Source organism: Neofelis nebulosa, chromosome 8 (assembly GCF_028018385.1).
Source record: "Neofelis nebulosa isolate mNeoNeb1 chromosome 8, mNeoNeb1.pri, whole genome shotgun sequence".
Lineage (NCBI taxonomy): Eukaryota > Metazoa > Chordata > Mammalia > Carnivora > Felidae > Neofelis > Neofelis nebulosa.
The window spans coordinates 72,749,011-72,766,105 of NC_080789.1; the positions used below are offsets into that span (position 1 = coordinate 72,749,011).

General features: G+C 35.8%; 1 protein-coding gene across 8 annotated transcripts in view; it reads left to right on the forward strand.

Moving 5' to 3' along the window:
• The window catches only part of YAF2 (YY1 associated factor 2), a 77,882-nt gene that overhangs the window by 8,996 nt on the left and 51,791 nt on the right, over positions 1-17,095 (forward strand). For 2 of the 8 annotated variants that reach the window (XR_009265770.1, XR_009265774.1), the window contains 2 exons: positions 16,363-16,434; positions 16,528-16,627. The exons of 4 other annotated variants lie outside the window; for them this stretch is intronic. Coding sequence is in view for 1 of the 4 variants with exons in the window: in XM_058743089.1 (XP_058599072.1) it covers positions 16,363-16,434 (72 nt within the window). In the remaining 3 variants the exon portion in view is untranslated. Of the gene's footprint in view, positions 1-16,362; positions 16,435-16,527; positions 16,628-17,095 lie in introns of those variants that run through there. 2 more of the 8 variants (XR_009265771.1, XM_058743089.1) reach the window with 1 other exon arrangement.

Here is a 17,095-nt window from a genome sequence, read left to right on the forward strand (position 1 = left end):
TCTTGTCTTATACTTAAAAACATGTATGTGTGCAAGTAAAATTATAATTTGCCCCTCAATTTTGAAACATTTTTAGCTTTATCATTTTTAATTGACATGTAACAATATATTAGCTTCATATTTCAAGAATGATAATGTACCTTATATTATACCTTGGTGTTTTTACAGTACAACTTTGGAGGGTTGTTTGTTATCTCACTACCACTTATTTAGGTCTTGTTATTCAGATTATTGAAATTTGCATGGTATAATTAAAAATGAGAATTATTTCTTTTTAAAAAAAAATTTTTTTTTTTTTAACATTTATTTGTTTTTGAAAGAGAGAGACAGAGCGTGAGCAGGAGAGGGGCAGAGAGAGAGGGAGACACAGAATCCGAAGCAGGCTCCAGGCTCTGAGCTGTCAGCACAGAGCCTGACGCCGGGCTCGAACTCACAGACTCAGAGATTATGACCTGAGCTGAAGTTGGACACCTAACTGACTGAGCCACCCAGGTGCCCCAAATGAGAATTATTTCTTGACTAAAGTAAACTAAAATCAAGAAAAGGTACAGCATATAATGAAATATATTTAAGTTCTCTTTTGAGTGTTTTTTAAAGTTAGTTGACATTGAGGGTCTATCAAAAACTAGAATATACTAAACATAGATTTGTGGTATTTGAGATTGTTTAATTGAAAAATAGTTTAGAATTCAGATTTTGCATTTATTTGAATTTACTGGTACAATTAATGGAACAAATTAAATTTAATTATAATTAATATGGAGCTAATTTTTAATTTATGGTTGAGATAGTATTGTTTTGTCTATGAACTTGTTACTTTAAAGATAGATCAATTATATACATTATTAGACACCTATACAACTATAGAAATTAGGCAGACATTAAAGAAATAATGGAATTTTCCCTCATCTTGTGCTTCCAGTTGTCTATTTCCAGTTGTTCGGAGTCAGACTAACAGGGGTAGTTGCTGATATTTTTCTACAATTCTGTTATCATTTTGCCTACCTGGTTAACTGCTTATTCTTCCAAACCTAGTTTGTGTATCTGTTGGCTGTGACATTCTCCTTGACCAATCTCAAACATGCCTTCCTTCGTGTGTCTTTTGTGCATACCTCTGATTGTGATCTTCATCTAGCTTCAGCATTTCCTCATAAATCCGGGGTTGATTTGTGTCTTTTTCTTTTTTTAAATTTTTTTTTTTTTTTCAACAGTTTTTATTTATTTTTGGGACAGAGAGAGACAGAGCATGAACGGGGGAGGGTCAGAGAGAGAGGGAGACACAGAATCGGAAACAGGCTCCAGGCTCCGAGCCATCAGCCCAGAGCCTGACGCGGGGCTCGAACTCACGGACCGCGAGATCGTGACCTGGCTGAAGTCGGACGCTTAACCGACTGCGCCACCCAGGCGCCCCGATTTGTGTCTTTTTCATGAAGCTGAGTATTCTTTCTCAGAGGATGAATTCTCCAGAGGATGAATAACTGGTTAAAGTCGTGAGAGTAGCTGTTTTCTGGTTTTAGAATCTAAATAGTGCCTCAGTTTGTGATGCTTACCTTTGTTGTATCATTTAGCATATGGTAATTCTGCTACCTGTATGCATTTACTCTCTTGTTATCAAGAAACTCCCTTGAGTTTCTTAAGAGAAATGGGAGCTTTTCATTACCTTTTTCAAAGATGCTTGACAAAGTGCCTGGGAAGTAATGGGTGTCCAATGAAAGTTTGTTGAAAGAGGAATATACGTATTAGAAAGGAAAAGTTATTGGTTTGTTTTTTTTAAACTCTATAAGCTTTGAAGAAGTTGGAATTTTGATACAGGTTGTAGAAGTCATTATTTGGAGAAGAACCCACATGTGTACATGTTTGAAGTATCAGAAATAAATGGTAGTGAACAAAATTCTAGAATTCGGTATATGCTTAATGAACACATACCATATGCCAGGAATTATGCTAGGACTGTAGAATTATAGATGAGACCCAATTCCAGCCTGTGAGGGTTTGAATTCTACCAAAGATAGATAAATGATATTTGCTAATGAGTAAACAGAAGAAGGAATGTACAATTAATTTTCCAGTATAGTCCTACTTTTTGGAGAAGTCCTATGCTCAAATCAAGAATGAAATCAGTTATTGGTGTAGTCATTACTAGTCAAGCACTTTTGGTAAAGTGTGTTCTAACATCATGGCCAATTTCCAGTTTGGTTAGTTTTCTCAAGAAATTTCAGCCAAATGAAACTGCCATGTCACTGCTAAGTAAAACCCTCCCCTTTTCTCTGTGTATATGTCTATGTGTATGCGTGTATAAATAATGTATATTTTTAAAAGAAACTGCTGTTTTTCAGATGATAGTTGTTATATAATTGAAGTAAGGTTTCAGAGGACTAAAATTATTTGCCTTTGAGAAGTTTACATAGGATGGTACAGATTATTAAATTTATATATATTTAAAAATCCCAGAAACAATTTTTTTGAGAATAAAATAATTTTATAATGGGACTACATTACTGAATTTAACATCTGTTTCTTCAACTATATTACTGATTATATTGGCAGTGATCTTCAGTATGCTACTTGGGTATTTTTTTTTTTTTAAAGCATTGTTGAGAAGATTAAATGAGTAAATTTTTGTAAAGCCTTATCACAGTGGCTTACACATAGTAAATGATCATTGAATGGTAGCCATTACTGTTAAAGTATATGTTTGAAATAATATTTATAACATATTGCTACAAAATTAATTTTGTTATTGGTGGTTTCAGTAAAAGCAGTATCTTTGAATTATTTATCATTCATATACTAATTTTCTGTGTTCAGAATGCTTTCCTATATATCTTTACATTTGTTCATCAAACCACCCTACATGAGGAGGGCAAGATGGTCATCCAATCACAGATTTAGTGTTAGAGCCTAGATTGAAATCCAGGTTGACTGCTGGTTGATCTTTTCATTCTTTTGTCTCTGATAAAGAAGTTTATAAAACTGTACTATTTGAGTGAAAGATTTCTTTGCTTATTCTCCTTTTCTTCTGAGGTGTTAGAGAGCCAGTATATTTTGGTAGAAAGATTAGCATTTTGTGGGATATCAAGTTTTCATTCAAGGATTTGATGAAACAGGTGTTTGAAATTTTTTTAAGACACATTTTCCTTTATCTTTGATAGTTTGTAATTTTAGGGTATTGCAAGTATGTAAAATACATTGTGATTTGATTTAACGAATATTTACTAAATATCTACAATGCTTTGTTTATTGGCTTTCATGCATGTTAAAATCTCTACCTTTTGTTATATGATCTGTGATTGATAATCTGTTTCAGAAGATTGAGTAGGCACTCCATTTTGCAGTATTGTTTATTATGGGAAATTACAGAATTACCTGGAATTTTAGAGTTGGAAGGAACCTTTCAAGAGCTTCCATGAGGTTTAGTAATTTCCTGAGACTGGCGAGTTTTTATTACTTGAAACCTTGATAATAGAGGGATAAGATTGTCTTCGTAGGAAAGGTCTTAAGAGGTTTGGGGTAGAAATATTGGTATTAAAACTTTCAAAATAGGTTGAGGCCACCATTGTTTGCAAATCCTTCTTGTTTGGGATTTTCAGCTCAGTTCTTGTTGCTATACTGAGAACTGCCAGGTAAAACAGAGCAATCTGCTAGGTGAGATCTTTTCTATGTGTTGGAACTCATGGCTCTAGCCTAGTATCCTCCTGACAGGTAAGAAAACAGGCCTGGAAAGATTGTGACTTGTTTAAAGTCAGTAGCTGGTTCATGTAATGTCAGATTCAGATACTTGGATTTCCAGTCCCTTTTATTACCTTGCTGTGGTAACATTTAAATTTGCTACCGAGTAACTTCTTAAGGATTTCTTCTTGTAAATTTGGTATACATAGATCTAGCGCTGTACATCTTGATACTTTCTAACATTAAACCTACTACTTATAGGGGCGCCTGGGTGGCGCAGTCGGTTAAGCGTCCGGCTTCAGCCAGGTCACGATCTCACGGTCCGTGAGTTCGAGCCCCGCGTCAGGCTCTGGGCTGATGGCTCAGAGCCTGGAGCCTGTTTCCGATTCTGTGTCTCCCTCTCTCTGTCCCTCCCCCGTTCATGCTCTGTCTCTCTCTGTCCCAAAAATAAATAAACGTTGAAAAAAAAAAAAATTTTAAAAACCTACTACTTATAACTAATATAAGAATTTTTTTAATTAAGTAATTTTTTTTGATGTTTGTTTTTGAAGGAGAGAGAGACAGAGCGTGAGGGGATAGGGACAGAGAGAGAGAGGGAGACACAGAATCCAAAGCCGACTCCAGGCTCTGAGCTGTCAGCACAGAGTCTGATGCGGGGCTTGAACCTGTAAACCACGAGATCATGACCTGAGCTGAAGCTGGAGGCCTAACCAACTGAGCCACCGAGGCACCCCACTAATATAAGAATTTATGTTAAAACTGGGCTAGCAGTGTAATGCATGAAGAACAAAATGACAGTCAATTATTTCCCCCGTGTTAACTCTAATATTTTTGACATGTAATTGTTAACAAACTTCATATTGATATATTTTTTAATATTTGTTTATTTTGAGAAAGAGAGTGTAAGCAAGGGACAGAGAGAGAGGGGGAGAGAGAATCCCAAGCAGGCCCTCCACTGTCACTTCAGCGCCAGATGCGTGGCTTGACCTCCAAACCTTGAGATCATGACCTGAGCTGAAATTAAGAGTTGGATGCTTAACCAACTGAGCCACCTAGCTGCCCCTTGATATCTCTTATAGTAACATTTTTTTGTGCTTTATATTCTGACTTTGATATCATAATATTTCTTAGAGGAAAAATCCCAGTAAATATTATTTCCCTTTTTTGGGGGGGACACAAATATTAAGAATCATTAATAGTATAATTAATAACCAATTTGTATGTGTGTATATTACTATATGTGTATGATAAAAAGTTTATGCAGCTCACTGGTAATTTTTAGACATGAGTTAAACCACTTCATTTTTACATGTTTTGTGGTCCAGTCAGGGTTCGTTTGCACGCTATCATACTTTATAGGATGATCTGGGACGATCAACTTAACAACAGCAGGTAGGTAATATTAGATGCCAAAGAAGTATTTGTTTAAGAAGTAGAACTCTAAGGGGATGCCTGGGTGGCTCAGTTGGGTAAGTGGTCAACTCTTGATTTCAGCTCAGGTCATGATCTCAGTTTGTGAGATCTAGCCCCAAGTGGGACTCAGCACTGTCAAGGCAGAGCCTACTTGGGATTTGCTCTCTGCCCCTCTCCTGCTCATGCTCTCTCTCTCTCTCTCTCTCCCTCTCTCCCTCTCCCTCTTCCTCTCCCTCTCCTTCTCACTCTGTCTCAAGATAGATAAATATACTTTAAAAAAAAAAAAAAAGTAGAGCTCTAGGTATATTGACAGAGAAGGCAAAATTGTTTTGGTCTTCTTTGATCTTTTTCCATCCTTTTTTGCTGTTTATCTTTGATCTCCCCAGGACCCAAAGTCTCTTAATACTCATTTCTAGCTTGCTTTTTTTCCTTTTCCCCTAGCTTGCCTTCTTTCTCATCCTTTATTTTCTTCACTCCACCAGCAGTTCTTCCTTTACTAGAAAATCTTTATTGTTTTGTCTGTTCTGTAAATCTAAATAAAGTAATTATTTCAAGTGTGAATAAATATCCTGAGCATGGCGGGGGGGGGGGGGTAGGTAGAGTTAGTTTTTTCTTAAGGAAGTAATTGGTGATAAAAATATTACATGTTCATGGAAGATACTAAAGAAATAAAAAGAGGAAAATAGGAATGCTCATCACAACATCTCTCCAGCCAGAGATTGCTGTTTCTAACGTGTGTTTCCTTTCTGTTTTTTACAAGTGGATATTAGCATTTAAAAGGGGGAAGTTGAGGTGTCTCTCTCTGGAAGAATGGGAGAAAGGAGGAGACTTCTAAATCAGGGGTGTTTCTCTGACTTCACAAGACAGCTCTCATCTTGCCTTCTCTCTGTACTCCAGTAGGCCTCACAAACACTGGTGGTAGGGAATGGTTTTGAAAACAAGCCAAGAAAGTTGGCGAAAATACTGTGTATCATTATCTTCTTAGAGTTTAATAAATTGAAAGCCCTGAGAATCCTCCAAAAGAATTTGTTTTAGCTTATATAGTTGTGCAGTTTTCAGTTTTACCTGAGTGGATTTTGTTTTATTTTTTCTCTATTATAATACAGAACTTGTTGGGACATTCTGTTCTGTAGGCCCTTGCTATTGAAATGTAGTCCAAAGACCAGTGGCAGAGACACCTCCTGGGAACTTGTTAGAAATGCAGAATCTCTAGGCTTCTGGCTGGCTCAGTTGGAGGAACCTGGGACTCTTGATCTGGCTTGTGAGGTCAAGCCCCATGCTGGGTGTAGGAATGACTTAATCAATAAAACCTAAAAAAAAATGCAGAATCTGTAGTCCCACCAAGGATTTACTGAGTCAGAATCTGCATTTTATAGATTATTCATATGCACATTAAAATTCAAGAAACACTGCTCTGGTTTTTTTCAAGATAAGACAGTGAGGTGGGCAAGGCTCTGAGGTATTTGTTCTACTTGAACTGCTTTTTCCAAAGGGCTTTCCCCTTTCTTTTGGGGGTGCACGTGTGTGTGAGGCAGCATTGCATGTACGAGTGTGTATATGAGCATGCATTTGTGTACAACATGTGAGCGTGGGTATGTCTCTGTTAATGGTGCCCCCTCTGGCCAACACTTCCCTCATGAATTCTTATGTCAAAAAATGCCGCCTCTGTTAACACATCCTCCCTCTTATTCCTGTTTCTGATATCCGTACACAGCCATACATTCCTTCACCCATACAGCTCACTCAGAGCTGGCTTTGGGAAACCCGTGAGAGAGCAAGTTGCAGGGAATAAGGGAGTAAGAAAATGTTTTTGCTGGTTAGAATCAAGTAACAGGTTTGTTGGGGTAGAAATGAGCTAGCCTTCCCTCAGAAGAACATAGGGGTTTTGAATTGTGTTGGTTGGAGCCCTGAAATCTCATGAAATTATCTCAGTGACTGCCAGCAGGAACAACCAAGTGGGGCTCCATGCTCCCACACTCCACTTCAGCTATGTCATCTGTGCTCTTATATACTTTATTCACTAGGGTTTCTTTTAATTTATTTCCTAAAGCTGCTTTGCTATTGGAACAGTTTTTTTTTTGAAACCACTGCCCTGTTCCTTCCATTTAGCTTTCCACCACTTAAATTTGTCTGTTCAGCGTAGGCTGGGTTAATTGTGACTGGACTTCTTAGCCACACGTTTCAAAAGCAGGAGCTAATAATGAATTCTGTGTAGTGATGATTAAAAAGTTTGTCCCTTGAAAAGCCTTTTCTTCCTCCCTCCTTCCCTTTATCTTTCCTTTCTTCTCACCCATCTTGTTAGACACTTTGCTCTTTTTAAAAAATTTTAAGATTTTTAAAAAAGTTTTTTTATGTTTATCCATTTATTTTTGAAAGAGAGAGAGAGAGGCAGAGAGAGATGAAGAGAGGGAATCCTAAGTAGGCTCCGCACTGTCAGTGCAGAGCCTGACATGGGGCTCAATGTGGGGCTCGAACCCATGAACCATGAGATCATGACCTGAGCCGAAGTCAGACGTTTAACTGACTGAGCCACCCAGGTGCCCCCTTTCCTCTGTTTTCAAAGACCAAGGCTGGTAAAACCTAGAGCTATATAATCATTAATTAGTTGAGTGATAACCAGTATAATTTATAGACAAGAAATATATTAAATTCATTATGTCATCAAATTATACTTTTTGGTGACATGGATGAGGCTATTCCATTATCTATATGAATGTGGTTATCACATTTGGGTAGTATTCCCTCGCCAATTTTCCATAAACTTAATGCCTCTGATCACATGGCATTTTTCTGTAATATTCCTTGGTAATTGACAGTTTAATTGTGATCTTTCCATATTCCACTTGTGTAGGACTTCATTATACATATTTTTGGTGCAGGAAAATTCATCTAGTTTTATTTTTTTGCCTACATGTTTTTTTATTTTATTATTCTAAAAAATACTTATTTTGAGAAAGAGTGTGTACGCATGTGGGAGGGATGGAGAGAGAGAAGGAGAATCCCAGGCAGGCTCCATGCTGTAGCACAGAGTCCAATGTGGAGCTCCATCCCACAACGATGGTGAGATCATGACCTGAGCCGAATCTAGAGTTGGATGCTTAAGTGACTGAGCCGCCCAGACGCTCCTACATGTTTGTTTTAAATTTTTAGGTGTATTCAGTATAATGGAAAGCAAAAAAAAAAAAATTTTTTTTTCAGTATTTCAGAGTTCCCTAAGTAGTTCCCTGTAGTATAGTGATGAAGAGTTTGGACTCTGGAGCTTGATTGTTTCGGCTTAAATATTGATCTCACCACTTACTAGCTGTGTGACCTTGTGAAAGTTAATCAACTTTTGAGTCTCAGTTTTTACATTTATAAAATGGACTTGATAATAACACCTACCTCACAGAGTTGTTGTGAGGATTAAATGAGATAAGTCTTGCAAAAAACTTGACAGTACCTGGCATATAGTAAGTCCTCAGAAAATGTTAGCTAAAACCATCAAATACATGAGTGGTGATATAATACTTGATATCCGTTAGGGGTGTAACAGTCCCTATCGTCAAGCATGTGGGTTCAAATGTGGTAGCTGACAAAACCAGAACATAAGAATAAGGGTCTTCTACTAAAGGATGACATTTCCACAAATTATTTCAGGGATAATTTTACAATTTCATGTACCCGCCCTTTCCCCGTCCCTCCCTCTTCTCTTTCCTCTCTTCCCCTCCTTGCGTGCTGTTGGGGGTGGGGTGTGTCCCCTAGTAACCAGATGTGACTTGTCACATAAACATTTGGGGATTACCAGTGAAAGTTTTAACTTCTAAAAAGCACTTTGGTAGTGTAATAGTGGTAAGCAGTATTTATAGACTTAAGAGTTGAACAGTTAAAAACATTTTTTACTGTTTGCCATAGTTAAAAAGTAAGTCTGTTTTCAGGGTTGGATTGTCAGAAAGCATGGTCATGATCTTTTTTAGGCCACTCTGTCATCTTGTATATTATGTTGTTTTTTCTGCCTCATACTGTTCCATCCTCCAAAATTTTCTTTTTTGGTCTTTATGTTTGCTCAAGCATCATCTCTCAAGAAGCATATCTTTATCTCTAGGCCAGAATGAATGTCCTTTGAATTATTCTTGAAGCATTCTATCCAAAAATCTGGTGGTTGTAATTACATAGTGTATTGAAATCATTTTGTTTCTGTTTCTTTCTCCTTCCTAGGAGAAATCACTGTAATCGCTTTACCATTTGTCCTGGAATCCTATTTCAGCTTAAACCTATTTACAGCCATATAACCATACAGCTTTATGGTGATGATTCAATGTGATAAATGATGTAAGGAACTTAGCATAGCTCTTAGTTAATTAATTATGATGATAATTATAAATAGTAATAAAAATTCCCAGTGCCTGTCACTGTGTCTTGCATAGATATTGGTAATGCTTAACTGCAAAGACTCTTTATCATGTATCTGATTGCTGCTTTAAGCTGTTTTCCATTTCTTGTTTTTTAAGCGATGTTAATATAATGTTTCATTTTATCAGTCTGTGAGTTGGATGTATTATGTTTAATTATGCCCGTTTAACCAAAGTTACCTTCATGTGCAGCTTTTTCAGCAGTTTAAAAATGTTTTCTTTTGCCATCAGTATAATGTATACTTTAAACCACAACTAATAGCATTTTATTTTGTCATAATGTCATGCTTGTTTGTTAAATCTGAACTAGAGGCAGGGAAACCATTTAGTGGAAGCCATTACAATAGGTCTAGGCAAGATACAGTAGTGGTCAGAACAAGGATAATGTCAGTGGGAGACAGAAATGAATGGATTCTAGATACATTTAGGAGCAAATTGATAGGACTTGATGGATGGCTGGAGGTGGTTATGGGAGATAGGAAGTTGGGTTATAGAGAGGGAAGAATCAAGGATGAATCCCAGGATTCTGGCTCAGGTAAGCAGCTGGATAAATGTGCTTTACACTGACAAAGGGAACAGGAAGAGGGACAGTTTTGGGGAAAGGTAGTAGTTCACTTTTAGATTTGTTGAATTTCAGGTATCTGAGGGAAATCTGAGAGGGGACATCTGTGAGGCAGTTGGATATGTGAGGCGTGGGCTTACAAAGGAGGACAGGGCTATGAATATGTACTTGATAGTCATCAGCATACATGATTGAGTTGAAGTTATGGAAGTAGGTAAGACAGATCAGGGAGTGAATAGACTGCATAGCATGAGAAAAGAGAACCCAGGAAACATTACGACCTTTTTGTGTCCACCAAGATGAAGAAATGGAGGAGAAAGAAATAGGCAGTAAGAAACTGGCAGAATGTAATGTTACAGAAACTGGGAAGAGATTGTTTTCAAAACGAGGGGATGTAGTGAGCCATGTCAAATGGCCGTTCTTCAGATAGAATCTTAATTTTTCTCTTGCATTCTGTGTAACGTTTATTTTAACGACTGTTAAAATTTCTATTTTAGGTTATAACAAGATAATCCTGCAAAGTTCTTGTACTAAGCTTTTCATGGTAGTTCTAAATTGTATCTACAGGTTAAATAAAGGAAGTTAATATTTGTAGGTCGGGAGATGAGTAAAATTATGTTAGTAACTAACTTTCTCAAGAATGCTCTAATTATCCAGTAAAATCTATCATTAAGCCTGTACTTTTACAGGTAGCTCCTCATTGTACCTATAACAGTTAATAGAATTAATATAAAAAATTGGGTCCACCTTGGTATCAAGAATTTTTTTAAGTGGTAAGTAAATGTAATAGTATAATTGTGGGGGAGCGTGTATGGTTTGAGTAATCCTTTATGTTCTGTTTTTAGAAGGAATGAATCATAGCAATCTTTATTGATCATCTAACCAGGCAAATCACAGCACTTTTCATAAAACTGTTTGGTTCATAAAGTAATAGTCATCTGTGGAGTAAATTGGATTTGATGTGATTCATGATTCAGATTTTATGACTGCTGAATAACAAAGTTATTATTTAGAATATGGGCAGTAGTTTGAAAACTGTCAGTGTTAACTTCAGACTATATTGGAATTTGTTAGAAAAATTTGCCATTGTTTTATAAAATCAGATTATACAGAAAATATGCACTTACACATTTTAGAGATGGTTATTAAGAATTGATTTGGAAACTAATGCAGGGCTTAGAGTCTGGTCAGGTTAATTTTAATATCAAAAGTTGAGAAAAAGGACATAATTACAGTAAAAGTTAGACTTCATTTTCATGCTGGCATAATTGTTAGCATTGAGAGTACCATTAGCTGTTATTTTTGTATGTTAACTTGGATACTAACTATAGTTGGTGAATAAAGGATTACATATAATGCACCTGACGTTTTGGACTAGGATCAGGAAAATGTTTCCTTGTACTAGAAGCTATAAAGAGTAGATGATATTGACTGTCTATGGAAGTATCCCATTTTAAGATATGGTTTATAAAATGTGGTGCATAATTAAGGGACCTGGGGCATCTGTTAAATTAGGAAGATCACAATATTGTTGAAGATTAATTAATATGATTAAGGTATTCTTAGGAAGAATGAGTAGAATATAAAATGTTGTGAAAGAAAAACTACACAGCATTATGTCACTGGACAATTGGTTAATATTTAGCATAGTAGAAGAGGTGGTAGGAAGTGAGGGATGCTATTTGACAGCCAGTAGAGTAATATTTTATTCTGGGGGTTGAGGTAACGTAGACTTCTTTATATCTAAATTAATTAGTTCTTAACATCATTCAGTAAAAAAAAAAAAAAAAGCTTGCAGACACAGCAACCAGTTTCAGGGCTGCTGTGCACTTAGACAAATTATAATTTTGTATAACAAATTACCTCAAAATTTACTGTCTGAAAATAATAAACATTTATTACCTTATCCTCCTTTCTGAGTCAAGAATTTAGAAGCAGCTTATCAGGTGATTCGGGCTGCTCAGGGTCTCAGGCTCAAATGAGGGAGAATCCATTTTCAGGTTCACTCGTGTGGTTGTCAGCAGGCCTTAGAATACCTGCTACCAAGTACTCACATGGCTGTCGACAGGCCTCAGGACTCTGGCTGTTGGCCAGAGACATCAGTTTCTTGGCCACATGGGCCCCTCCATGGGGCTGCTCACCATATGGCACCTTGTTTACTCCAAAACAAGGTATCAGAGAGAGCCCCCAAAAGAAGCCAGTCTTTTTATAACCTAATATTGGGAGTGATATCCCATTACTTCTGCCACATTCTCTTCCTGAGAAATCAGTCACTAAATCCAGCCTATATTCTGGGGGAGGAGATTACAGAAGGGCTTGCATACCAGGAGGTTGGTTGGATCATTGTGGGCAGTCTTAGAGGTTACCCACCACGCTATCCTTTAAAGTTTAAACTTTTTGTTGTTGTTGCAGAATTCTTTCTTGGAAGGAAAAGATGGGGGGAAATTCAAAATATAAGATAAATAAATGAGAAATTCTTTTGTCCAAAGCAGGGGTTCTGCTACCATCCTTCCCCTTTAGCTTCCAAACAATTTGAATATTAGTATTTTCACCATCAAATGTCAGTCAATAACATGAATATATGCTGTTTTTCTCATGTTTTCGTTTTAGAATTTGTCAAATTCTAGTAAAATTCTAGCTTATAAAAATCAGGTATTGGGACATGGAAAACAATTTGTATAAATGTTTCTGGCAACTTGTAAAGTTGAGTAACTTCCTTTACTAAAGTAAATCTAATGTAAAGCCTGGTTTTCTATTATTAGCAGATATAGTTTTTAAGTTAATCTGATAATGATAGTGATTTATTTACTAATTGCTGCAAAATGTTTTATTAACTATTTCCAAATTATATGCCTTTTTAAAATATCGCAAGTGTATAGTGGTATTTGGAATTGAGTTTTGATATTAACATGTTCTTACAGCTTTTATGTTGTAATTGGTGATTCCTAATCAGTAACATAAATTACTTATTTTCTTTATCTTGCAGTATAAACAATCTAGTTCAGGGGCGCCTGCGTGGCTCAGTCAGTTAAGTGTCCGACTTTGGTTCAGGTCATGATCTCATGGTTTGTGAGTTTGAGCCCCGCGTTGGGGTCTCTGCTGATAGCTCAGAGCCTGGAGCCTGCTTCGGATTCTGTGGCTTCTTCTCTTTCTCTCTCTCATTCTCTATCTCTCAGAAATAAACATTAAAAAATATATATAGTTTCAAAATAATAGTACTGAAATTATTATAAACAAATCTCTAAGTTCAGAATTTCTTTATGTAGTTCTTTTATGTAGTTTTCTTATGTAGACTATATCCCTCTAAAGGTGTATAAAATCACTTGAAAACCATTTCTGGATGATTATGTCAACAGTTTGATGTATATAGTTAGATTCTGGGCATTGGGTCTAAAGCTTTATTTACATTAACTTAATTCCCAATACTGTCCCGTGAACTAGGTTTTGTTGTTATCCTTATTTTACAGATGACTAGAGTTCTTGCCATTTTGATTTTAAATTAATTATATTAATGAGAAAATAGTATTGTTTTTGTTTCTCTGTGGATTAGTGGGAAATGGTGGATTAAATGAGGGAAAGGACACTATATGTTAACTAACTTGGATATAAACTAAAAAAAATAAAAATGAAAGCTAAAAACTGAGGAAAAGGAAATTTTGATTAGGAAATGGGTGGTATTTATAATTTGGGGACCCTGAGGAGAGTGTATCATGGACTGAAAAGGGAGAAAAGTCATAATGGACTCAATTCAAATATAAACACATATGCCCCAATGTTTGTTTACATATGAAACATCAGTAGTGTCACTTAAATATGCATGAATGTGTGTATAATGTTAAATTTCATTATGCTGTTACAGGATTCTAAGTCCAGGATTTATGGTGAATAACTTCTCACAACCATAATAATTTCCATAAGAATTTTAAATCTTAATTGAAAATTAGAAAATAAGGTACATGGAATCATCAAAACCAGTTGTAATTTAAATTGCTTCTAGCTAAAATATAATGTCCGAACCAGGGGTAGTAGTGGAAGTGAAAGTTAGCTACCACGTTTTTTTCTAAGCAGTTTTTTCACAAGTTTAGATTGATTTTATGGAATAGATTTTTCATTACTGAAATACTTGATTTGATTCTTAATTACTAAGGAGTACCTTTTTGTGAATGAGTGTTGTAATTATTAGGGCTTACACAAGATAGTTTTGAATAGAGCATCCTAATTTCTGGAAGTACTTTTCTAAGCTATTCTGATAAAATCTGTCTTAGTTGAGGTAATGGCATGATAACAACAAATAGCTTTCAGTGCTGGTCTCTAAGTGACCCTTTTGGTTACTTTAAAATGTTTTCAAGATATTTTAATTATCTTAAATTAGTCTAAAAATGCAGTTGGTTCTATTTTAAATTCATGAGTCTAAATTTGTTGTAAATAAAAACTGGGAATTATTATTTAGTTCTTAGTGATACTTTTTATCCTAGATGATGCCAAAAGTTTGAAATATTTGGATTATTGCACCTGTATTTACTTTATTAATCCAAACATGTAGGACCTTTATGCCAGGTACTCTTCAGGTACTAGAAGTTAACTAGGAATCTGGAAAACTTAACTAGAGGACCCTTTTGATATTTATCTCTGTATTACAGTTAGAAATGGAGGCCTGTGTAGTGCCCTGTTTGTATGAATGGGTCATTTAAAAACAAGTGCATTAAACTATTTTTTAAAACCCAGATTTACTTTAAAAAGTATATAATTTATATACAAGACAATTTATATCTTCAAATTAAGTAACAATCTAGCAAAAATCTTGACGTGTGCTGTCGACTTAATACCAAATGCAAACATTCCATCATAACAGAGTGAAATGTAAGATTTTCATGAGAATTACATGTTCACCTTATTTTTGTTGAATGATGAGTTTATACACCATTTTATCCTATTTTATTTTTAAAATATTTTTATTTTATTTTGTTATGGGGGGGGGGGCGGGCAAAGGGAGAGGGGGATAGAGAATCCCAAGCAGGCTCCATGCCCAGCGCAGAGCCTGATATGGGGCTCCATCTCACGACCATGAGATCATGACCTGAGCCAAAATCAAGAGTTGGATGCTTAACCACTGAGCCACCCAGGCGCCTCTTAATCCTATTCACTTTTAAAACAGAGAAAAACTATATATTATCTTTGTTTCTATAGAATTAGGAAACATAAAAACTTTGTTTCTTGAGGGCAGAAGATGATTATTTAGCAGCATAATGGTAAGAGGGAGGAGTATTACTGAAATATATCTCTATCTTCAACAGAAAGTAGTCTTTACCTGATTAATATGTATTGAATTAAAGGTAATAGAATGTTTTCATGTGAACTTCAAAATAAAGTTCTGTTGAGAAGACCTTTTTTAGAAGTCAGTTTTTTGTTGGTTTTGTTTTTAATGACAGGACCATTTTTAGACAATTATTTTAAAAGTATAACAGTTAAAACTATGGTTTCTGGGGCGCCTGGGTGGCTCAGTCGGTTAAGCGTCCGACTTCGGCTCAGGTCACGATCTCACGGTCTGTGGGTTCGAGCCCCGCGTCGGGCTCTGGGCTGATGATGGCCCAGAGCCTGGAGCCTGCTTCTGATTCTGTGTCTCCCTCTCTCTCTGACCCTCCCCCGTTCATGCTCTGTCTCTCTCTGTCTCAAAAATAAATAAACGTTAAAAAAATTAAAAAAAAAACAACTACTATGATTTCTAATTTGTGCACATATTTAAATTAAAATCAGCATTCTTATCAGTGGTCTGGCATACTTCTATATGTGTGTGTGGCTGGTTTCTTATTGGTGGTAAGTGGCTATTTTAAAGACTTAGTGAGAAAAGGGAATTTTATTGATGCTTTTTATCTGAAGTCTTACAGATTGTAGTTCACTGTGGCTGCTACACCAAAATTCGGTGAAGGTTAATGACAATGACTAGTTAAGAAATGGCAGATTTTGATCAACTAATTATACTTTTACTAATATTAAAGAGTGATGGTGTTGTTTCAGTGAAATGGAATAGTCTGATAGCTGATATTTTTGTATATTAAGATATGGCTGCCATTATAATGGGAATTTAAAAATGAAACCATTCAAATCGTATTTTTTTTTCTTTCTCTTTCTGATAATGCCAGGAATGCGTTTTGTTTCTGTGTTTATTTTGGTGCATTCATATACAGTTACCTGGTAAATTTACACTCCTTTCCCCTGTAGTTCTATGGGTATTAATAATCTCAAATAAAATTAATCTTCTTATTCTGATAGAGAAGAAAAACTGGATCACTTACCAGTAACTGGAGTTCTCCTATTGGGTAATCTCCACAGATCCACATTCTTTGAAGCTATTGTGAATGCCTCGAGGACCAAGGAACCGTTGAAATTTCCAATTTCAGGAAGGTAAGCAAGTGCACTGAAGCATGTCTCTAGCATCTCCCAAATCCCCTCCCCTCAACTTTCTTACATATACGTCTGTACTGCATGCCCCCTCAGTTCCAGTGGATGCCCATCAGGAAGATTCTCATGCTGGACAGAAGGGCAAGAGAGGTGGATCTGTGAGGGAAAAGACCCAATAGGATAACTCAAGTTACTGGTGAGTAATCTAGTTTTTGCAAATTTGAGATTTTTTTTCTCACATTTCTTCTCTTTAGAAGGAATTTAATTACCAAGAGGAAAGTTGTTTGAGATAGCTTCTTTTTGTAAATTTGATGTAGATTTGTGGAATTTATTATATGAGTGATAAATACCTAGTTCTTGATAGGCGTATGAATAAGTGTGACGTTAAATTTAAAGAGTATCATTTACATAATAGTTGTTTTTTTATAAAAATTATGTGTCTATTATCTTTTGGTAAATAGTGTAATACTTCTAAAGCAATTTAAGGAAGCTGTGTGTTGAATTATTTTATAAATTCCTTTATTTGTGATGTTGCATTTATATGAAGTAAATACTTATACTGTAAAAGTTATGCTTATGCCAAATTTGGCCAAATTCTTTTGGCATAGTACTGAGCAGCAAAAGTAATTTTATGTTAATTATGTAGCATTTCTTACTGACATAG